The 25,139-nt window shown below is 35.8% G+C and overlaps 3 protein-coding genes across 4 annotated transcripts; 2 read left to right on the top strand and 1 right to left on the bottom strand.

The window, feature by feature from the left end:
- Positions 1–158: 158 nt before the first annotated feature.
- LOC133288887 (protein DOG1-like 4) lies at positions 159–938 on the bottom strand. The gene has a single exon (XM_061486708.1). It carries the CDS (start codon positions 936–938, stop codon positions 159–161), a length of 780 nt encoding a protein of 259 aa, XP_061342692.1.
- Positions 939–5,028: 4,090 nt separating this feature from the next.
- Positions 5,029–10,851, top strand: LOC133288863 (uncharacterized). 2 transcript variants are annotated; one of them, XM_061486686.1, is made up of 10 exons: positions 5,029–5,182; positions 5,410–5,792; positions 5,880–6,124; positions 7,122–7,206; positions 7,308–7,493; positions 7,572–7,739; positions 7,852–8,070; positions 9,721–9,892; positions 9,988–10,159; positions 10,256–10,851. In XM_061486686.1, the coding sequence occupies exons 2-10, from the start codon at positions 5,430–5,432 to the stop codon at positions 10,347–10,349; spliced, it is 1,704 nt and encodes a 567-aa protein (XP_061342670.1). In that variant the 5' UTR covers positions 5,029–5,182; positions 5,410–5,429; the 3' UTR covers positions 10,350–10,851. The 2 variants fall into 2 exon arrangements, with proteins under 2 accessions (XP_061342670.1, XP_061342669.1); XM_061486685.1 differs by having other exon boundaries at positions 5,365–5,792; positions 10,256–10,849.
- Positions 10,852–12,501: 1,650 nt separating this feature from the next.
- Positions 12,502–13,860, top strand: LOC133288865 (CBL-interacting protein kinase 5-like). The gene has a single exon (XM_061486687.1). The coding sequence runs from the start codon at positions 12,517–12,519 to the stop codon at positions 13,858–13,860; it is 1,344 nt and encodes a 447-aa protein (XP_061342671.1). The 5' UTR covers positions 12,502–12,516.
- Positions 13,861–25,139: the final 11,279 nt, after the last annotated feature.

Raw genomic sequence — 25,139 nt, 5'->3', positions numbered from 1 at the left:
TCCTTTTAGATCTTAACCGTTGATTTCCGTCCATCAACAGTTATAATTTATTGGATCAAAATTATTAATTAATTAATAATAATTTTGACCCATTAAGTTTGACCCAATAAATTATAACAGTTGATGAACAAAAATCAAGATTAGGATTTAAAAAGATATCAGCTTATATCCTTTAAAAGGATAGATGTTTTTCCCATTATAATATTTTCCTCGTTCACAGCCACGTCTCTGTTCTTCCCCCATTGCCTGAGCCGAAGGTGCATAGCAATATTTGCAGCCAAGAACTGGACACACTGCATTGGAGTAAGCAAATCCAACACCCCTTTAAGTGTCTTGAGTCTCACACAATCAGAAGCCTTCATAACCTTCTCCAAGCCACCAAATACTCCTTTCAAAGCAACCTGCGATGATGATGCCACCACATCACCGTTATTCCTTCCTCTGCTTGAAATCTTTGCCATCTCCACCATCTTCCTATCAGCCATAGCCACCTGCTGCCTCTCCATCTCCCTCTCCACCTTCTCCTCCTCCATCCTTATCTTCATTCTCAGCTCCTCTATCTTCCTCTCTTGCTCCTCCGTCATCTCAAACGCTTTCCCCCCTTCTTTTTCCGCCTTCTTCAGAGATTCGAGTAGCCTGAAAGCCGTTGAGGGCTTCCAACCTGTCACCCACAGGTAAGCATTCTCCAAAGGACTCAACCAAGTTGGTGAGAAGAAAACAAGAACGTCTTCATGTGCTGAAGCCCATTTCACAGTGTAATATTCCTTCAAATGTGATGTGACTCTGGACACGAGTTTTTGCAACTCTTGTTCGTTAATCACCTGAATCTCTGTTTTCTTCTTTGACAGTACCTCAAGAAGCTGATTCAGTATCTCCTCTAGCTTCCAAACCCACTTCTCGTAAAACTCAGAGAAACTCTCCACCACAGGGTTCTTCATTCTCACAGGACAGGACAGAATGTGATTATGGGGTTTGTTTAGAGAAGAAACAACTCTTGTGTTGTGTTTTGTGTTTTGTGTTGTGTGTGTGTTTTTTATGTGTATTTTAAGGTTGAAGGAGGTGAGGGGAACATGAACAGATGGAAAAAGGAGGGAAAGACACGGTAGGAAATAGTGTGGAAGCTTAATTGGTGCATGGCTTACGCGCAGCAATTGCCTACTAGTGCGTTTCAAGAACTCTTTGACGCTTTGCGCACACACAGACAAGGGACCTGACCCTATGTTGCAGCTTTCCTTTGGATGTTCCATTTTGAACCTTTGACTCTATTGAAAGGCCGTCACTACCTTAGTCGATCGAAAATTTAATATGTTTTAAAAATAATAATGATAAAAAAAATATAATAGAGTTATTGTTATGTTATTTTAATACTGTCTTAAATTTTATTTTATTTTTTATTGAATTGTTCTTACTTCTTAGTAGACACATGTTGATGAAAGAATTGCTTCCGGAATTAAATCACCAACACCTGAAGGCTAAAGCATTTTTATGTGCGTTGGCAACAAACGTGTCGCTGCGGGAGTAATTTCAGATTCAACGTGGAGTGTGATTAGGATGCTTTCTCTTGAAACGAACGCAGGGGTCACTGTTCTGCAATCCTATTTTTGTTTTTATTGTCGTCCACATTCTGATATTTTACTTTTTTTCTTACTTATCTACTATTACCACCTACAACAATTTAAGAACTTTTTTTTTTTTTTGGTGTGGAACAAAAAGTTATTAAGTTATAGGAGAAATATATTTTACTGGAATGTTATTAAAAAGTTATTTGATAGACTCAAATTTTTCCAAAAAAATTAAATTAATTTTATTAAGTTATGTTTGGTTGGTTATGAAACAATAGTGAAAATGTGAGGTTATTTTACAATGTGAGGTTATTTTACCAAAATAACCTCACTTTTACACTTTCATTCAAAACATAGTGCTTGTTTGGATCCTCTCTTTTTTAAGCTAGAAGCTACTTATAAGCATAAGCTAGGTCAAACAAGTTTTGAGAAAAACTCTTATAATGAAAAGCTCTTTTTTTTATAGTGAAGAAAAAAGCTGAAAACTAAAAGCTCCTAAGAGGAGCTTTTTTTTAAGCTCTTATCTGTTTTTCTTAAATTGTGTGCTTTTTTTTAAAATGAAGAGTGATAAAGATAGAGAGAGATAATTTTCTTGAAATATGTGCTTTTAAGTAATTTTTAAGCTAAAATTTTTATGTAATTTTCAAATAGCTTTTAGCTTTTTTTTTAGCTTTGACTTATAAGTAGCTTCTAGCTTAAAAATAAGAGGATCCAAACAGGCTCATAGAGTTATTTTTGGTCTTCCTCTTTTCCACTTTGGTTTTCTCTTTCCCGGGAGGCCAAGAATTCTTTATTTTATTTGGAAATCTGATTTCGCTTTCTGTGCCAGAATTAACAAAGAAGACATTTTCCTGGAATGAATTGTAATCCAGGAAATTTTCATGAAATCAGGTACCAAACATGGTGACCATATTTGTCTGTCTCAGCTTTCCCATGATTTCTTAAAAAAGTCGTGTACCAAACACGCAGTAAGATTTTTGAATATTTACCGTCAAGTGCTTGAAAAACTATATATAAGAGAATTAATTACTTCATATTATATAATGATACATACAGTTCAAAATAAAATAATAGTAATTTCGCTTGTGTATCAAGTTATTAAGAAAGTATATCTTTTTAACAAAATTTTAAAAGAGATTGGAAGTTGTGACATTTTTAAATAAAGCGTAGCATAAACCTCAAAATAATTTATATTTCAAACTGATATTTGTAAATCATCAACGAAGGAGATTGTTCGTCACAACAATCGACCTTTTTTAAGACTAAAATGAGTTTTATACGTAACAAACATATTCTTCGTACAGTTTCACCCTTCAAGGGATGCTAATATGCTATAGGGGATTCTTATTATAGCTTCCGTTTTTAAAAGACATGCCTCATTTTCGGTTCAACATTGATTTGGAGTCACATGGACAAAACTCAATAAATAAGGTTAAGTTGGATATGAACGCTACGATGCGCCGCGCCAATATCCCTTTTCTTTTGGTGATATATAACTCATGGATAATATAACTCAGGAACAGTGATTAAAGTGTCACGTTTGGACAAAAAAATTACCAGACTGTCACGTCAACAGTAAATTTTGTCAAAATGTCATGCGGTATAATTTGCTACACAGTGTAGCGAATTATGCATGCAAGTAATTCGCTACACAGTGTAGCGAAATATGCCACGTCAGAACGTACAGAACTAAAAATGCCACATGTCAAATTTTGCAAAATTCGCTACCTTATGTAGCGAATTTTGCAAAATTTGACATATGGTATTTTTGGTTCTGACGTAGCATATTTCGCTACACTGTGTAACGAATTATGCCGCGTGACATTTTGACAAAATTTACTGTTGACATGACAGTCTGATAATTTTTTTTGTCTAAACGTAACAAAATGGTCAATCTCCCTATAACTCATCTACATAAAATGCAACCAAAGTTACATATCCCTTTGCTTGCATATGGATATGTGCAAGGGAGTGTAACTGATAAAAGTATAATCGGTTTATCCAAGCAACGAAGCATAAAAAACGTATTCTCTCTGTGTAGATATTTTTATATTGTGCATTGCAATGTTATTAAACTCGGCTCGAACCGGTCGAGGTATTGGGTTATTGGTTTAACTAGTGGGTTATTGGTTCAATTGCATGATCCGATAAATATATATAAATTTATAATTTATATTAAAAAAATTATAAATATACTTAAATACCTGTAAAAAAATACACCAATTTTAAATATTTTAATATGAAAAATAAGAGAAAGGTTATATTTGCTACCTCTTTTACTTACTACCTCTTACTACCAAATCTTAACTGTTGATTTTTACCAATCCAATGGTTATAATTTATTAGAAATTAATAATTAATTAATAAGTATGACTTAATAAATTAGAGTAGTATAATTTATTGGTAGTAAGTAATACCTATAACATCTCCCGAAAAAAATAAATTACATATCATTGTCCAACAAAAAAGTAATCAAACATATAATATTTGTTATACTAATATTTCAGGTTTAGTAAACGACATTTCTAACTATAAATCAAATCAAAATTTCCTACATATTACATAACCAAGATAATATTAGTGTTGTAAGTACATAATCCATGTAAATTAATAAGTTACAAATCGCTCAAATATTTCAAAAAAAAAACAAATCATTTGTGTTTGAAAGTTAAAAAAAGGAAGAAATCAATTGATGAGAATAAATTAATTTTTTTTTTTTTTGCAAACCAGGCCAGGTCACCGGTTGAACCGACTGGATCATCGATTTTTGCGAAAATCGGCCGGGTCGCACCGGTTCTGTAACATGACCGGTCCAATATGAAAATCAGACCGGTTACATGATCAGTTCACCAGTTTCCGGGTCGACCCGGCCAGATCGGTCCGGCTTTTATAATATTGGTCCATTGTCAATGCAGAGCATTTTTTTTTATAACAATGCACAGCATTTTATATCAGGCCATACCTCAAAATTAAAACGGCTTTATTTTATAAAAATAAATAAATAAATTAAAGTGTATTTATTTTCAGTTTCAAACTTATTCTTTGTTTTAATTCATGTTTTTTAAATTTTTAACTAAATATCATGTAATGTACCAAATATTCATTAGTCTAAATCGAAGTCCCACATTACGAATTTAAGCATACTTGTTAAAAATATTTTTTCTCTTCCTATTTTTTTTAAAATTATTCGTTATTTTCTTGTTTTCGGTTAATATATTTGTTAGGCCATGTGCCATTTCAAAATTGTATTATTTTTGGGGCAACAACCTCTTTTTTTCTCGTTATCTTTTAAAAAAAATGAAAACTATGAACATTTAGCAGCTTGGCTAAAATTGGGTTGGTGTATGGGCTTAATAGCTGGTTCCTTTATGAAGCCCAAGAACGTAACATTGACGAGGCCCATAAGGTGGCCCATTTACACAATTACTTCTTCTCATTCTATCGTCTTCCTCATCAATGTCTCTGGCTCACTTCAGGGTTCACTATTTCTTCTCCCAAACCCAAACCATAACAACAAGTGTTTGATTCTCTTTCTCTCTCTTCAGTGAAGGTCGCAGCTCAGTGTATCCTTGGCGCTCACAAGCCTAATCTTGATTAATGGTTAGTGTGTCAACGACCAGGTATTCATACTCCTAACAATGCATTTATCTTAGCATTTTGAGTATTATTCATCTGTTTGTAGCCAAGACATATTTTTGCTTGTTTAACCATCCCTTTTAGACCCTTTTGTTAGAAATTAGAAAAATTAACCTTTTTGTTGTCATTTCGTTCATCTATCTGATTTTTATTTTTTTATTTGAAGGTGATTTGAATCTTAGTGTCTTTATTTTCCTCTGGTATTGATTAGAAAGTGGTTGAGGGGAGATCATGGCATCAAAAAGGGAAAGGGAAAGTGGTGGTAATAAGGTAGAGGAGGAAGGGCTTGATTTTGAGTCGAAAAGGCAAAGGCTGGATGAGGATTCTTCCCCCTCTCCTCCTCCTGTCTCTGTTGCAAATCCTCTTTCTGGGTTGGCCAATAATTATGCTGACATTGATGAGGAAGAAGATTATTATAGAAGGGGAAGGGGTACTATTGGTGAGCGGAGGAATGATGGGTCCCAGCATAATGGGCATGGATATGAAGAGGATGATGATAGTGATGATTCACGTGAACAACTATTTGGTGGAAGAAACAGTCGCCAGGTTGAGGTTCGAAAGGACTGTCCTTATCTTGATACTGTTAATAGACAGGTATTTGACTTATCATCTCGTGCATTGTGGACATTAATTTTGTTTCTTTGCGTACATATTTGCATTGTGATGATGTTGTGTGTGCAGGTTTTGGATTTTGACTTTGAGAAGTTCTGTTCTGTTTCTCTGTCAAATTTAAATGTGTATGCTTGCTTGGTTTGCGGGAAGTATTACCAAGGGAGGGGGAAGAAGTCTCATGCCTATACACATAGCCTGGAAGCAGGACACCATGTTTATATCAATCTCCGGACTGAAAAAGTCTACTGTCTTCCAGATGGTTATGAAATTAATGATCCTTCATTAGATGACATTCGGCATGTCTTAAACCCAAGGTCGGTCTAATTTGTTTATTTTGGCTATGCTTGCTGTTGTTGTAGAAAAAATTTTAGGAACATATTTCCATTTCTAATATTATTGGCTGGTGACTCCTTTAACATTTTCATCTTTTGTTTAATATATGTCATCTGCTATTGCCTGTTTAGAGAGTTATATCCATTTGTATCCTAAAAGAGAAAGAGAGGGAGGGAGAGAGAGAGAGAGAGAGATTTTTATCCATTCTGGAAGTTTAAAATTCAAGGTATGGACCTTGCAAAATCAAATAAGTGTTTTCACCAATGGTTGTGGTTGAAGTAGTCACCTTCCTGAAAGTTTGTGGGTTCTTGGGTTGGAGTTGGACCCTTGACTTGGACACTTTTTCAATAGGCATGAAACTGGATCCTCGGCCGTGTTAAACATATCCCATCCACTCTGTGGTAGGTAGGGCTGGTGGTGAGTCGAAAAGTTATCTAGGACTGGTAGGTAGGGTGTCACCCCTGCTGTTCAGGCAAACATTGCAATCCCATTTTATGTACCCAAAAAAAATGTTTCACATGAGGAATAATCATTTTATGGTTGTTTATTCGGTCATTAAAGTTAATCTTTCTTTTCATTGTATATTAAATTGACTCGAACATTTAATTTTATAGGTGCTGTGTTTGGTCATTGCATTGCATGCATGTCATAATTTATTGCTCAATGTATTCAGTTCCCTACTTAGCTTCGTTATGCCCTTTTTTTTTGTTCTGCCTGTAAATGTGCCAAACTGCTTGTAACATGTTTGCTGTTTGATGCTCATTGGTCACTTGCTTTCAACTTCATAGATCAAACCTCAGTTTTTCCCTAATTCAGAATTGCATTGAAATCTTTAAAGTTCTACCATTAATTAAGTTTTTTTTCTCTCTCTATTAAATGGTTATCGTTTGTGATTCCATCCTCACTTTACCTTGTCATTACATAGAATTCTTTTTTTAGAATACATCTAAATGTATTCATATGGTTCTATATCTGCAGGTTTACTGGAAAAGAAGTTGAACAACTTGACAAAAATAAGCAGTGGTCTAGAGCACTTGATGGTTCGAGTTACCTTCCTGGAATGGTATATTTCTTCTTCTTGCTCATAAAAATGGAATTTTACATATATTTGATTGGTAGATGTATAATGGCTTATATTTACCCATTATACGATGATTTTTTCAGGTGGGACTTAATAATATCAAGGAGACTGATTTTGTGAATGTAACAATTCAATCCTTAATGAGAGTTACCCCCTTGAGGAATTTTTTCCTTATCCCTGAAAACTACCAACACTGCAAATCCCCACTTGTTCATCGATTTGGTGAACTCACTAGGAAGATCTGGCATGCACGGAACTTTAAAGGACAGGTTTGTTTCTGACACAGTCATTGAAAATCTATTATTTTTATAATTTGGCGGCTTATATTTCAAGTCCTGTGTCAACAGGTCAGTCCACATGAGTTTCTGCAAGCAGTGATGAAAGCCAGTAAAAAACGTTTTCGGATAGGGGCACAATCTGACCCAGTTGAGTTCATGTCGTGGCTTCTTAACACGCTACATGCAGATCTTAAATCTTCAAAGAAGAATATCAGCATAATTTATGAGTGTTTTCAGGTTCTTTCGTATCCACTCTAAGTTTCTTCTCTTTTCTTTTGGTTGATATATTGTTACTGGCTGCAACTATCCACTTAAGTTGTATCTGTTGTTTAATTTACTGTGCTTGCAGGGCGAACTTGAGGTTGTAAAAGAGATTCCTAACAAAGTAATCACTGATAAGAAAGAAAACAATGAGAACCAAAACAACACTGATAAACTTTCAGATGGGGGAACTGAGAGATATGCATTTGTCAAAGAAACTTCGAAAATGCCATTTCTGATGTTAGGGTTGGACTTGCCGCCACCACCACTTTTCAAGGATGTCATGGAGAAAAATATAATACCTCAGGTACTACTTCACTTAATGTTACTTGCTGCAAATGAAATGCTGTAGTCCATATAATTTACATTGAGATGATCCAAATCTGAAGCTTGGATCTTGTTATTTTTGGCTGTAACTGTTATATCTGAGAGACATTTATAAATTTATGACAATTGTGGATATAAATGTCCGTAAAGATGCTATGACACAAAGAATGGTAACTTAATGTCACTTATAATATAACCATTATCTAAAAACAAAAACAAGTAGTTTATGATGCATGCAGATTATGCTTATGTATCATGCATCCTTTGTAGTGAACTTTTCTCTTGTTTTCTCATCATGTCTTATCCTAACTTTTCAAGTAGATATTTTGATTATGGTTGTTTTGTATGCTAAATGGTACATCTTGGCTGCTATTTTACTATCTCACCTATTAGCACATATTCATTGTTTCATACACTATATATTTAATTTAGTGACATGAATGACTGATCTAAAGCATTGACGATGAGTATTATCCTCTTTAACTCATTCTGAGAGTTACTAATAGCTGTTCAATTGTGAATTATCTATTCCTATTTGTCTTGATGATAATCTTTCTAATTTGGCAATTAATTGATTGTTTAGAAGAAAACGTTCCTGTTAAAAAGTGAACATAAGACATTTTGTGGTCCATGACACAAGCAAATTCCTGACACTTTTAAGGAAAGGAATATTGTCCATAACTTGTATGAGGGAGTGTAGAGAGTAATATGAATCACATTTTTCCAACATTTTGTGGAATTAGCAGCCAATTTCAATAAAATAAACGTTCTTCTCCATCATTTAATGCATTTTGGTTTAGCCTGTATAAAAATATTTATCTCGTTATTTGCTATCATAAATGTATTCTTTGTTGCTTTTAAAGTGAAGTGGAAGTTTGCAGTACGCATCCATGAGTAAACATGTTCCAAGATGGGTAGTGACTTAGTATCCAATAAAATGCCTTGACATGGGAGTATCTTTGTTTGGTTGATCTCCACTTCGTCTGATTCTTATCAACTTGAGCTCCCTACTTCCCGTTAGCAACTCCACTATAAGGATATAGCAATGTCGTAGCCATTGGCGTTCTCATGTGGAAAGATGCCTCCCAAGCATTTTGTTAAACTCTGTAAAATAACTGGGGAGACAAACTACTTGGAGGCAATTTTGTACACTAAAATTTCTGTCACAGAATACCTGTGCATCTGTTTGCAGTTAAAATTTCTATTTTCTTATAGGGTTTGTTGATGTATTCATTTCAAATTTCCATAAATACCATGGGGTTGATGACTTTCCCTGGAACCAGTGCTATCTCTTATGTGGGAGTAATCACATTTTTACATTCTCATTGCTCAATATTTATGAATTTAAAATGCACATCCACAATATTTTTCCAAATCCCTGTGACATTAGCATTGTCTCAGTAGATATTTTGTTTAAATCCTCTGCCTGGAAAATGCCATGAGGTAAAAGCTTTAGAAAAAATGTTAGAATTTCCACTGAAGCAAGGATAATTAGTTCATTTTGCAATTCTAGTCATGCACTTCCTAGTTTTGTTTTTTCAGTCTTCATGGACTGATGTGAGTTTAGCTTTTATTTTGAAAGTGCTGTCATTCTCTCCGCTCTTGCCTGCTAATAAGTTTTGGTTTCTAGGTTCCACTCTTCAACATACTAAAGAAGTTTGATGGTGAGACTGTCACTGAGGTGGTCCGTCCTCATACAGCAAGGATGCAGTATCGCGTTACCAGATTGCCCAAGTATCTGATTCTACACATGCGTCGATTTACTAAGAATAATTTTTTTGTTGAAAAGAATCCTACATTAGGTGAGAATATATGTTGAAATTAGCTGTAATTTAATCAAGTTGATATCAGCATGCTTATTTCTAAGTTCGCCCTAACCAGTCAATATTTGTTTCAGTCAACTTTCCTGTGAAGAACCTGGAATTGAAGGATTACATTCCCTTGCCAACACCAAAAGAAAATGAGAGATTGCGATCTAAATATGATTTAATTGCCAATGTTGTTCATGATGGCAAACCTGGTGAAGGATTCTATAGGGTATTTGTGCAACGCAAATCAGAAGAACTATGGTAAATTCTATTTCTTGATAAGATAGAAATGCATCAATGTGAATGGATGTTTAATAATGACCACTGACCAGGGCTAACGCCTTGATTTATTTTTAGGTATGAGATGCAGGATTTACATGTGTCGGAAACACTTCCTCATTTGGTTGCACTTTCAGAAACTTATATGCAGATATATGAGCAGCAGCAGTAAATACTGAGTACAAATCCTTTAGTGAGAGCGACAAGACCTGAAGCACAGTGTTGCTTAAGAATTGAGAATATGAGACGTGCACTTATAGCAAATTGGTTAACAGGCAGGGATTGAGTTTTTTTGTTTGTTTTTTTTTTCTGTGAGGGGGTGTGATTAGTGAAGCTGTCTAAGCACGTAACAGGAATTTCTTTAGCATTCAACTTTGATGGTTCATAATATACTGATATATTGCATAGCCCTGAGGGACCCAGTTGAATTTTTTTTTGTACTTGAGCTGATAGGTTACCTGAGTAACTCATGGAATATCCAATAAGGTTATTCCTGATTTAAGTTGCATTGCTTTAACATATTCCATTCCCCTTCAGAGGCGGTTTAGGAAGAGGTTGATTGTAATGTTTGGTGTCTTTTAACAATGTACGAGTCTGCGGTATAATTTTTTGTTGGCACTTAATGCAAACCTACAGACAATAGTTGATATCATTGTGCTAGTGGATTGTTAGCTACGTGTACATAGGCTTTGTGGTTGTGCCGATATGGACCCCGGTGGCATTTATATCAGCATCATAATTTTTGCATCAATATATTTTATTAATAAATTTGCAATTTGGTTGAACAATCATAACAAGCTCAATAAGGGTTTTTTGTTATGGCTAACTCTGATCTAGTTTTCCTGATAATGCTGTAATACTAACAGGTAACCCTTAATAAAAGAGAGATTTTTGGGAAGAAATAAAAGAAGGCTAAAACCATGTTTTTTTGTGGTGCTTGGCACAATTTTATCTCCCGTCATAAGTTTCCTTACCGTTAAATGATGTTGATGTGAAGAATTTAAGGCAACACATTAAATACACGAAGGCTATATTATACTCTCAAATTTTTAATGCCGCTCATCTTTTAATCAAAATGTAGTGTGATCCTATTCCCTAACCTTACACTCAATATTTCAATTTCATAGTTGTGTTTCAAATAGGGTTTAATGTTATCCCTCCGTCAACTTAAAACTACTACTAAAAATGATGGTATCTTAGTTGACGCATGGAAGATGAACAGGTGGAGGTGAGAGCATGTGTTCGACCCTCAGCAATATCATCTTTGGGAGAGATTTAAAATTTTTATTTTAGACTTGTCTCGAACAGGATTGCCTCTCGTAGAGGATACATATGATTTATAAAAAAAAATTTACTACTAGAATTGAATGTGTGACATCTCAGTGATTACGTCGAGCTGTTAATTGTGCTTTAGCTGGATCCTAGGAGGGCAGTCCTCTAAACGAGGACATGAAAAACACATTATTCGTTAACAGTTGAACAAACCTAGGATCTATGATTATATACTTAAACTCCAATTATGTGGCCTATGTTTTGAGGTGGGTTTGGAGGTACGATCTGAAACTACTGAGTTTTCAAGTTTGCCATTTGAAGAAGAAAGAATGGGACTATCAGTGGAAGGTAAGAAGAGTAGAAAAAAAAAACTAGTAACTATATGTTGAAGTGATAAACTTGCTCTATTGTCCGCAACTTGTTGCTTTCAAAGAGTAATTTTTTTTTTTAGTAAATTCTGTCATGTCCCTAAACTGCACAAGCATCTAAAACTAGATCACAAACACAATAATAGCCATATACTTAAGCTCATGTTGAATGAGAATTCAATTCTCATGTTGTAGAAATAAAAAGCATGTGGGACCCATATATTAGAAAAAATTATATGTAGGACTCATGTGAGCACGAAAATCGAAGGGTGTGTAGAAAAATTTTAATTCTCATTTTGAACGAGAATTATAAACCCTATATATTATTTGCTAAACTTAAGAGGGGGCAGTCAAACGGAATAACAATGATATTCAATCGCATAGATTTCTACTTCTACACACAATAACAGCCATTGCGGGTATTTATCTAAACTTGACTATTTTTACACAATTGGGTCTTGATTTGGTGTTCTGTTAGCTTAAATTCCTCTCCCAAGGGATAACCGTTCGTTTATGGCAAGCCTTTATCTTTGTTTCCATTCCAAGAAGATTAGCCCTCAACCCTGCCAAAGGGCACGAGGTTCCATGGCTCAACTTCCCAAGCCTTCATGTTTTACTTGCTCCTCTCGGTTTTCAAAGTGCCCATTAAGAAAATGTAGAGCATAAGAGGAAGGGAATCTTGTGTGCATAGGAGAAGAAATGGATAACAAAGCAACAATTCTGATGCAAAGGTATGAACTTGGCCGTATGCTTGGCCAAGGAAACTTCGCCAAGGTTTACCATGGAAGGAACTTGAAGACAGGACAGAGCGTTGCCATCAAAGTATTCAACAAAGAGATGATCATGAGGGTTGGTTTGATGGAGCAAATTAAGCGTGAAATCTCAATCATGCGCCTTGTGAGACACCCCAACATTGTGCAGCTCTATGAGGTCATGGCAAGCAAAACAAAGATATATTTTGCAATGGAATACGTGAAAGGTGGTGAGCTTTTTGACAAAGTGTCCCGAGGGAAGATGAGTGAAGATGTGGCAAGAAAATATTTCCAACAGTTGATTGATGCTGTTGGTTATTGCCACACTAGAGGGGTTTATCACCGTGACCTCAAACCTGAGAACCTTCTCCTTGATGAAAATGGGGACCTCAAAGTTTCAGACTTTGGTTTGAGTGTATTGGTGGAAACAAGGAACAATGATGGCCTTCTTCACACAACTTGTGGTACTCCAGCTTATGTGGCCCCTGAGGTTATCAAGAAGAAAGGCTATGATGGAGCCAAAGCTGATATTTGGTCTTGTGGGGTCATTCTCTATGTTCTATTGGCAGGTTATCTTCCTTTCAATGATAAAAATCTAATGGTAATGTATAGGAAGATTTCCCAAGCAGATTTCAAGTTCCCACAATGGTTTCGTTCAGATGTGAAAAGGCTTCTCTATAGAATCCTTGATTCCAATCCAAGGACAAGAATTAATATGACCAAGATCATGCAGAGCAATTGGTTTAGAAAGGGGTATGAGCAGATTGAAGCACCACCCTTATCCCCTACAAAAAATGCTGAGATTATCTTGGATGTTCAGGCTGCATTTGCTTCATCAAATTCAGATGGTGATAGCTCAACATTAAATGAAGAAGAAAGCCCCATGAAGCCATATTGTTTCAATGCATTTGATCTCATATCACTCTCTTCAGGACTTGATCTTTCTGGTCTTTTTGAGAAAGATAAGAGTGAAAGACAGGAAGCAAGATTCACTACCAAAAAACCACCTTCAATGGTAGTGTCAAAACTTGAAGAGATAGCACAGATAGATGGTAGATTTAAGGTCATGAAGAAAAATGGAATTATTAGTTTGGAAGGAAGCAAGACAGGGCTAAAAAGCCAACTCAGTATAGAAGCTGAAATTTTTGAAGTTACATGTTCCTTTCATATTGTTGAGGTGAGGAAAATTGCTGGAGACACAGTGGAATATAGGAAAGTCTGGGACCAGTACTTCAAGCCTTGTCTAAATGAAATAGTTTGGGCTTGGCAAGGATATGAGGGGCAACAATAGTAGCATCAAAAAATATTTATAAGCTTCTTTTTTCTTGGATAGAAGTTGCTCTTCCATGCATTCTTCTATCTAAATGTCCTATACATAAGGCAAATTTGTTTTCAATGCTCTGTCTGTCTGTAATATAAATTTTCTTCCTCTAAAAAGTATATAAAAAAAAAAAACTTCTTATGGGTAAAAAATGGAAGTGGAAACTATCAATCGTTTTCACTCATTCTAACTACTTGCTAAGCTGATTATTATGTTAATGGTTAAGCCTACTTTTGTTTTCAAATGAAAATTGTTATCACCTGATTAAGAGTATATTTAAAGTATCTTTCGGATTGAATTCATTCCTAAACCCCAACCAAATACAACAAAAGATAAAGGTGTCAATTGAAACACGCAAGTGTCTTTATGAAGGTACCTACCCTTGTTATTGACTCTCATTGGTGGCCTAACATTCGGCAAGTAATATTTTTTGGTACCTACCCTTCTTAAAGCCAACACTTATTTTATTTTTTTGGTAATCTAAGCCAACACTTAATTGTTTTCTTATCAATTGCCAAATTGAATTAATTATTGCTTTATTCAATTGATTTAATTACTTATCAGAATTGATTATTCTTATTTTTAACTTTAAAATTAATTCAAATATTTAGTATATTAATAAATGGGGACATAATTATTTAATTTTAAAATTTCAATTACAATTTTTTAATTTATATTAATTATCATGTAGATAATACACTTAAAAAACTAAAATTAAAACTTTATTTTATTTCATACATAATACGAGTGGTAACTGGTAAGTTAATGTATAGTAATTACAAGCATCATAAAACTTCTTTCTTGTAAATAAGAAATTCATTTAGTGACTCTGTATTTTCAGTTTTCACTGAAAATTTTGGAAACGTAAATAATAATAAGTAATAGAACAAGATTTGATTTTTTTTTTAATAAAAAAAATTATAGAATTTTTGTATTATCTTTTTTTCAAATATCAACATGTTTCTCTCATACGTCTCTAGATTTATATTTCATTTTGGCATTTGGTCAAGATGGATCTTTCAACAGCCTACACTTCAGCTCAAGCCAAGCAATTGGAGAAACTTTTTTATCCAAAAATTATGATTCCGGAAATATGGTTGAAAAATAAGTTTTCTGAAAATGTTAACAAAAAATTATTTGGTAGGCTAAAATATTAATGAAAATATTGGGTTATTTTTATTGATGGTATATTTGATTGATTATAAAATATTGTTAGAAATGTGGAGTGAGGTTAATTATGTCCCAAAAAATTTATCAAAATTCTCATCACATGTAATTTTCAAAATACCACCCATTTGATGGTATTTTAAGATAAAATTTTTCTTTATAAATATGAATTCTGAAAATATGATATTCGAGAGAAAAAATTTTAATCCTCGTGTCAAACGTGGATAAATTGAATTCTCAATTTCACTTTTTTAAAAATTTTCCTTCTACCAAATATCTCTCCATTACATTCGGAAACATAGCCCTGTAAAGTGAAAGGTGAACAAGTAATTATATATTTATCTTTAATTTGATTTAAAGTATATTATAGTTTTAAAATAAAAAAAATACTATTTTAATATTTAATTTATTTTAAATATGAATTCACTTCAAAAGCATATTTTTTTTAATAAAAAAATATTTCTGCAGTTAATGCAGATAAGTTATCTGCATTTACTTCCAAAACGACGTCGTTTTGGAATTGAAATATTAAAAAATTATAATTATAAAGACTATAATAACTGAAATAAATTAAAATTACAAAAATACCATAATTTTTGTTCCAAAACAACGTTGTATTGAACTTACTGCAGATAACTTATCTACAGTAATTACAGAAAAAAGAATTCTTTTTTAATATAAGTAAAAATTTAACACAAAATTTAATATAACGTACCCAAATCCTTAATCGCTTAATATTTTCATATTTCAAGATATCTAACTTATCCGTTCGTTGGATGCCCATTTCGATGTTAAAAATTCATTTATTCACATTTATCATTTATTAGTTTTGGCTTGATACGTTCACTTTTTTCTAACTCGTGTCCCACATTGATGGATCGGTATTAAAATTCTGTGTCCTACAGTGCAAGATTTATTTGTCGTAAAGGGATTGTGATTAGTGTAGGGCTTTTTCATTAAGACTTTAAAGAAAGAGTTTTATAAGAGTTATATTGTAAGAAAGATGATTGTGTAATGTTATAGAGATTCATTTTGTGTGTCGTAGTTTTTTTTTTTTTCAAAAAACATGTGAACCCCACAAAATATTGTGTGTGTAAGGAAGTTTGTTGTGTTATGTTAAGTGACAAATGCAAACCATTAAAGAAATGCACAAACAGAAAATAACCCTTCTAAATTTTCAGCAGCAAATCCTGGGAGGATAGGTTTTACTTAAGATATCTTTTCTCCTTATTTTAAGTTCAATTTTGATTCGCCCTTTATGATAACCACTCTTTATCCACTTACCACAGCTCAATAATCTAATAGCTGTTTTGTCCTCTATATTCCAATAATCCCTCTCCTAAATTAAATTCCGGTCTTCAAGGAATTATGTGAATTCAAAAGGTCTTTTGATAAATACCCCCAACTGTAAAATAATTTGAGCCTGCAACAAACAAAGCTTTGTACCTAACATTTTTGGAGTACCATCAAATCTTATTAGAAGGCAAAGGATTTCCTTAAAGGGTGATTAATTTATTCTTAAAACTCCTAGTGATCTTATAAAAATATATTCTATACGTTTTAAAATATCAATTATTTCAGAGAAAAAATTATTTTATATTATTTGTTAGTTTCTAGAAAATCAGAAAGACATTAATTATATTAATTATTACCTATATTTGGAAAGGGAAAGGTTGGTTATATTTTTAAATTTTTTAGTTACAAACTCTTGCAAACTACACTAAGTATGACCGGCAGGGGCGAACCCACTAGGGGGCTAAGGTGGGCTCCCGCACCCCCTAAAATTTGGAAAAAATAATAATTATAATATGTGTAAAAAAATGTGACGCTGAAACTACTGTGTTATACACGTTTTTGCCTTCAGTTCCCCATGTTTCTGCCTACACTCTTGCAGACTCTCAGAACGACAACCAGGCAACCAGATCATCCTTGAGAATATCCTTCTTTCCGTGTTCTGTCCATCACCAATGGCAACCAGGCAACCTCCTTCTTCAGCCTTTCGATTTTGGCTGTGTAAATTCTAGAGTCGGGCAGAATCAATTTCCAGAGTTGTGTTCTGTCCAACTTCCACCTTTCGATTTTTTTGGGTATAGGTATTGTAACAAAAATGGGTTTCTCTTAATTCCCCTCTCCATCATCATTTTCCTGACTTCACCTTTCGAAAATGGAGTTACAACATTTTGAGCTTGACATTCCTAAACACCCATATTTGATTAATTTATCAACTACATCTGAATTATGTCAAGGGCTAGCAAGAACTGGAAAGTCCATCATTTACCCTCTTATTAATAGAGTGATTAGATTTGTACTCACTCTTTCAGTTTCTACAGCAACTACTGAAAGATCTTTCTCAGCTATGAAGATAATCAAGACCAGGGTTCGAAATAGAATGGAAGACCAATTGTCTTGATGATTCTTTAATTACATATATTGAAAAAAAATTGTTGAGTTTTAGCACGGATTCAATTATAGATGAGTTTAACAATATGAAAACACATAGAGTAAGAGTAAGTGAAGTGATATTAATTTCTGTAATAGATTTCTTTCAATTTTTTGTATATTAATTTTGTATTGTATTTCAAATATTTTTATGATTGTAGCACTCAGATGCGGTTGACAGAAGTAAGAGATAAGAATCAGAGAGAGAAAGAGAAAGAGTAGAAGAGAGATGATTAATTCTGCTTAACTATTACTCACTCTTGATGCAACATATAGTGCCCTATTACTATTGGGATATCAGTTTAAATGTAAAAACACAAACATGAAAATAAAGCCTTAATGTGACATTGTAACACCAGTGTTATTTAAAAGCCCAGCATGGCTTTAGCTTGTATCATAGTCTTTCAGATAGCTGGGTAATTGATGCTTGCGTTTGGGCTTCCCTTCTATGCCACGAGTTGGGCTGGGCTTAGCAGTAGGGTCTGCTACATGGTCCGTTACAGCCCCTTGCTATTGAAAAATATCCTTGTCCTCAAGGATGTGAGCTGGCAATCCACTAGTTAGTAAAGGTGGAATAAGCGGTCCAATAGGAAGAGAGGGATTGATGGGATGGGTAATTAAATGGGGTGCAGAGAGTGGTTGAGTGGGTAGATGTTGGGACACGGGAAAGTTGTCTGGAGGGTTGTGTTTTGTTGGTGGGGCATTAAGTGGGTGTGGGAAGTGGTGTTGTGTTATGTGAGTGGGTGTGGGTATAGGATCAGTTTGTGGGGAGTGTGCTTGCTGACTGTCGAAGGGTAGTAAGGGAGGGTGGTCATTATGACAAAGGAGGTTTGCATCTTCCCAAGAGCAATCTTCAGGAGAAGCAGTATATCGTGGTGGCAAAGCAGCAAAGTGCGCACCCTTGGAGAAGCGGTCGACAATGACTAAAATGGCAGTGAAGCCATGAGATGGTGGCAGGTGTGTAATAAAATCCATACTTAAATCAGTCCAAGAGTCTGCTGGTGGGGTAAGGGGTTGTAATAACCCATATGGAGCATGGTTAGGGGGTTTTATTTTTTGGCATATTTCACAGTGAGCAACAAACTCACGTATTGTTTTTCGCATGCCTCTCCAGGTGAAGTTGTGGCTGATACGTTGCAGAGTACCCATGAACCCGGAATGGCCTCCTTGGACGGACGAGTGGAGATCATGCAACAAGTGAGGAATAATGGAGGACGTCGCTGGAAGGACGATGCGGTTGCGGAAGAATAGCAAACCGTCTTTCTGTCTCCATAGGTTCCATTTAATAGGGTCAGTTTGTAAACCCTGTAAAATGGTAGCACAGTAGGAATCCTCTTGTAATTCCCGTAACAAAACGGGTTTGTAATCTGTAATTGGACCTGTAAACGCAGTCAATTGGGCTGTGCGGCTGTCAACAAGCCCTTCTGGATGTCTGGAAAGGGCGTCGGCCACCACGTTGGCTTTGCCAGCCTTAAAAACAATGGAGTAATCAAAGCCCAGTAGCTTTGACAAAAACGCTTGTTGCTCCGGAGTTTGAATAACCTGATTCATGAGGTTATGCAGACTCTTGTGATCTGTGCGAATGATGAAAGGTACCTCCAACAGGTACTGCCTCCATTTGGCCACAGCTGATGTGATGGCAAACATCTCGCGGATATATGTGGACTTGGTTCGCATAGTAGGTGCTAATTTGCGGCTGTAGAAAGCAATTGGGTGGTTGTGTTGCAGCAAAACCGCCCCTACACCAATGCCAGACGCGTCAGTTTCCACAATAAAAGAATCTTTAAAATTGGGTAAGGCTAAAATTGGGGAGGCAGTCAATGCCTCTTTAAGCTTGCAGAAGGCCTCTTCAGCAGCTGGTGACCATCGAAATCCTTCTTTGGTGAGCAAATCGGTTAGCGGTGCTGCAATAGAGGCATAATTGCGGATAAACCGACGATAATACCCAGATAGGCCTAAAAAGGCTCTCACATGAGTAGCTGATTGTGGAGTGGGCCACTCCTTGATTGCCACCGTTTTGCTAGGGTCAGGTGCTACCCCCTTACCCGAAATAATGTGGCCCAAGAATTGAATGGATGTTTGGCCAAAAAGGCACTTGGAGAGCTTTGCAAATAAAGAATTATTGCGTAAAATCAATAAAACATGTGTAAGATGATGAATGTGATCCTGTAGACAAGAGCTATAAACCAAAATGTCATCAAAAAATATGACTACAAACTTGCGTAAAAATTCAGAAAAGACCTGATTCATGGTTGCCTGGAAGGTCGAAGGGGCATTCGACAATCCAAACGGCATGACCAAAAATTCATAATGGCCATGATGCGTCCGAAACCCTATTTTATGTATGTCTCTGGGATGCATCCTGATTTGATGATAGCCCGAACGGAGATCTAACTTGGAAAATATGGTTGCCCCGTGTAATTCGTCCAACAATTCATCGATTGTAGGTATGGGAAATTTATCACACACAGTCACTGCATTTAAGGCACGATAATCGACACAAAAGCGCCATGTGCCATCTTTCTTCTTCACCAAAAGGACTGGTGAGCTAAAAGCGGAGTGACTTGGACGGATGACACCGCTGTGTAACATCTCAGCAACTAATTTCTCAATCTCGTTTTTCTGGAAATGTGGGTAGCGGTATGGTCTAACTTGGACGGGCTTTGTATATGGGAATAAGGGAATCATGTGGTTGGTGGGTCTATCAGGGGGTAGAGAAGTAGGGTCCGCAAACACATCAGCAAATTGATCTAATAAAGGCTGGAGGTTAGGGGGTGTTTCTAGGAGATGGGTTGTGGGTAAGGTGTCCGCAGATAAGCACATGAGACAAGCGTCGAGTGACTGCTGGGAGAATAATTTGTGTAGTTGAGATGAAGTGATTAAAGATGCTACGCAAGTGTCACCGTGAAGAGTAATAGAAGTTCCTTGGTGTGTAAAACCCATGGTCATATTATGATAATCAGTAACAACAGGGCCTAAGGTGGCTAGCCATTGAACACCTAAAACAATATCAGCACCTTTAAGTTCCAAGGCAAACAAATCCAAAGGAAAGTGGTGACCTTGAATGGTCAAAGGAACAGTCTGGCACATGGTAAAGCAAATTAATGAATCCCCATTGTCCACTTGCACCTTAAATTGGGGAACCGCCAACATGGTTAAATGTAAATGAGTAGCAACCCTTGGTGTGATGAAATTGTGGGTACTGCCACCATCAATAAGGATTTGCACTGATTGGCCCAAAATGGTGCCTGCCAGCCGAAAGGACCTGGATTTGTATTGCCACCATCAACCCTGGATTTGCACTGATCTCGGGAGCTGCTACATGGTCCTCCCCTAGTTGGTCCGTATCCGTGGGTGATTCATTAGGGTCAGGAGGCTCATCCTCCTCTATGCCCTCCAAAAGCAATAGGGTGGCGCGTCCCTTGCATTTATGACCGTAGACAAATTTTTCATCACAATTAAAGCATAGGTTCTTTTCTCTCCTGACCAGCATCTCCGCGGGAGATAAGCGGCGAATTGGAATGGCGGGTAAGGCTCGGGTTGGAGAAGGGATAGGGGCAGGTACAATGTCTGAGGGTTTGGGCTGGGAGATTAATGTAGGTGATATGATGGGGTAGGTGTTTGTGGGAGTAAGGTGTCGAGGGATCCAAGGACGAGCTGATTTGTCCTCATTAAGTTGATCCTCAAAAACCTTAGCTAGGGTCAATGCCTCATGCCAATCTGTTGGGCGCTGTGTGAGTACCGAACGCCGAATACGGGGTTTGAGGCCCGAAATGAAAAGGCCACGTTTCATGGTGGCTGATAAACCAGGTACTTTAGATGCAACTGCTTCAAAAGCAGCTTGGTAATCAATAACCGACCCCAATTGGTGTAACTTAGCCAAAGTACCAATTGGTTCCTCAAACTCGGAAGGACCAAAACGGCGATGGATGGCAGTAAGAAAAGAAGCCCAAGTGGGAAGTAAACCTTCGTCACTAAGACCTCTAAACCGACAAGCAGCAGGGTCGTCCAAATGAAAGGAAACAATTAATAAACGTTCTTCATTACCTATGTGGTAATATTGACAATAATTTTCAACAGCAAAAATCCAAGAAGTGGGATCACCGGAAGAAAATATGGGGAAAAGGAGCTTAAATGGACGTTGTTTAGTGAGATATGAGGTGCTAGCGGTAGATTTAGAGCCTGGTCCAGAACCCAGGATACCTGACGTAGCAAAACTCCCAATGTGCTTACCGTCCAGGATGCGCTGCAGAGCTTGTTGAATTTGAGCTTGGGATTCCTAGAGATTGGTGTTGGACTCTTGGAGGTTCAAATGTTGTTGTTCACGTACCAATTCCGCAGAGCGGAGCTGCTGTTCTAAGACGTCTAAACGATGGGTCTGTTGGTCCAATACATCCAATCGTTAAGTGATTTCCCTCAAGCGTGTGTTCTCAGCCATTGGAAAATGGAGGTAGAGTAAGCAACGAGAGCACCAAATGTAGCACTCAGATGCGGTTGACAGAAGTAAGAGATAAGAATCAGAGAGAGAAAGAGAGAAATCGAAAGAGAGAGAAAGAGTAGAAGAGAGATGATTAATTCTGCTTAACTATTACTCACTCTTGATGCAACATATAGTGCCCTATTACTATTGGGCTATCAGTTTAAATGTAAAAACACAAACATGAAAATAAAGCCTTAATGTGACATTGTAACACCAGTGTTATTTAAAAGCCCAGCATGGCTTTAGCTTGTATCATAGTCTTTCAGATAGTTGGGTAATTGATGCTTGCGTTTGGGCTTCCCTTCTATGCCACGAGTTGGGCTGGGCTTAGCAGTAGGGTCTGCTACATGGTCCGTTACAATGATATAGTATTTTTTATTTTCGCCCCCTCTTATTAAAGTTTCTGCGTCCGCCACTGATGACCGGTCATACTTTAATCAAGAATATATGACCTGTCATAATTAATATAATTTGTAAAAAAAAATTATAAACAGATCCTTTCATAATTGAAAAATGTTTATTGTAAAAATTGATAAACAATAAATATTCAGCAATCTCGTAGCAACGTGTAACTTACAACACCCAGAGATATCATAAGTAGCTGTCTCAATCCGGGACAGTGGCCAAAGTGCCAGGGTTGTAAAAAAAAACATCAAAATGTCACGCCAACAGTAAATTTTACAAAAATGCCATGTGGCATATTTCGTTACACTGTATAGCAAAATATGTGTGCAAATATTTTGCTACACGGTGTAGCGAAATATGCCACGTCAGAACCAAAAATGTCATGTGTCAGACAGGGAGAATTTTGCTACACTGTGTAGCGAAATTCTCCCTATCTGACACGTGGCATTTTTGGTTCTGTGCATTCTGACGCGGCATATTTCGCTACACCGTGTAACGAATTATTTGCACATATATTTCGCTACACAGTGTAGCGAAATATGCCACGTGATATTTTGGTAAAATTTACTGTTGGTGTGATATTTTGATGTTTTTTTTTTTTCAACAGTGACACTTTGGCTACTGTACCGTCTCAATCCCATATATCAGTGGCCCACGCTTGGAAGTGTGTTGAAGAAAAGCATTCTTGCTGAACCATTGTGATATTTTTGGAATTGTGATAGGCAATTATCAACGCACTGAGAGGCATATATTTTTGGCATTGAAAAGAAAGCATGTGTTGAGCCAAAGTCATCCATTCAGATAAGCACTGCTGAATTTTTCCCATTTTTATAGACTTTGAGGTATATGAGTCCGTGATTTTATTTTTCAATTAGCCTCATAGAATATTGATATAACCAACATATAATGCAATGCAAGTCAACGGAATACACGAGAGCAGGCAACACTTTTTGGATTTACCCAAATGGGAAGCAATGAAAGTAACCCATTTTCACGTTGGGTTGAATAGTCCTAATTTGTTCTCATCGTTAAGGTTCAACCTCTTAAGTTGCACCTGAACTATCAGTACCAAATAAATTCAAACCTTGACTAACCTGCTCGCATTTAAATCATATTGAAAGCGTTAACTACTTTAGATTTATAACAACCAAAATCACAGAGCCTTAAAACTGAACTTTATTCTCAAGTGGTACTAGGAGGATTCTCAGATTAATAAAAAATAATAATAATTTCCCTCAGCCATGTTCTGTTTTAGAAAGCAGTTTTCCTGTGATTATGTTATAGATACTTAAATGGCGAGTCAGTGGGGGCTTCCTGTGCACTGCTAACATATATCTTTACATTATGATACTTACAGCTTAACCATATCCTTAGCTTTTAGATTGGTCCAAAAGATAGTTACTACGCAAGCATTAAACGACATTTCCCAAATACAACCTGTTAATTAATATATAACCAAACTAGTTTATGAACATTTTTTCTTCGATAGGTTTACAAACACATTTTTGCAGTTTTCGTGCAGAAACCAAAAGAATTTACAAAATTAGTAGCAGGTGGATATATTAATAGATAAACATGTCTTCTTTCTTGATATAATCTATTGGAATGGTTTCTTCCAAGCGAGACTTTTAGGTTCTACTGGAGCATTTAATGTGTTTTAACATCAGTTGCATGCTCTCGTATTTTAATTAATATAACCATGTATTTTAATTAATATAACCATGTCATGCGGAGAAATCATAATCATACAAATAAGAATCGATGGTGATAATTTTATAATTATCTATTCTTATATTCTTTTTCTTTTTCTTCTTTTATTATCATTGATCCACATTTGTATGGTTATAATTTCCCAACATGACCATATCATATTAATTAACACATCATCAGAGATGATCCATTCCTAAAAAAATATGATAAAAGGAGATCCATAAAACTGATATAGCACACATTTAATAATACATAGCAAGAGATTCTGATGCTTGCATTTAAGAATTTCTCTCACTCTACATAATTGTTAGTATCACACAACTATTCAAAATTTAGAAATGGAAACGACTATGAAGAATCCAACTCAATCTTGTTCAAAAGTGTTTCAAAATTCAAATTAATATGAATATGAAAAGTCATTCAAATTAACATGATAAGAAAAGAAAACACTAAGGTTGTGTTTGTTTCGGGAGAACCGAAAATTTTCCTAGCGATCTGCATGTGGGAATGTCATGAACCCACGTTTGGTTGAAGCATTCGGTAGTTTTGTCCGTCAATCCACTTTGTCTAGCAATCGAGGAAAACTGGTTAAAACACTGTTGAGATGCCCTCCGATTCGGTGGTATTTCTATGAGAAAACCGGCTAAATTTTGGTTTGTGGTACAAAATGGTTATTTTCCCATCAATATTTTATCTTCAACCAAACACATATTCAGGAATTTTATTCAACTTTTCTGGTAAAATTTTGCCCAACCAAACAACTTTTTTAAAACTTTCCTATCTAACTCATTTTCCCCGCAGATCCCTAATATTTGCATTTCCCTAGCAAAAGAAATTTCACCTCAACCAAACACCACCTAAGAACTTAGAACTTTCAAACCTCAGATTATTCAGGAATAAAGACTTGAAAATACTAGAACAGAGACTTTCAGTTTCAAACGTTCGGGAAAACAAAGAATAACTTGAAAAACGTTCAGACTAGGTACAGATAACTATTATGATATTATATATTTTTAAATCATTCTTTATTATATTTCTGAATTTTACT

Source organism: Gastrolobium bilobum, unplaced genomic scaffold (assembly GCF_033153095.1).
Source record: "Gastrolobium bilobum isolate Gb01-03AN ecotype WA unplaced genomic scaffold, APGP_CSIRO_Gbil_v1 utg714, whole genome shotgun sequence".
Classification (NCBI taxonomy): Eukaryota; Viridiplantae; Streptophyta; class Magnoliopsida; order Fabales; family Fabaceae; genus Gastrolobium; species Gastrolobium bilobum.
The sequence above is the reverse complement of the archived record's forward strand: the minus strand, read 5'-3'. Positions and strand labels throughout refer to the sequence as shown.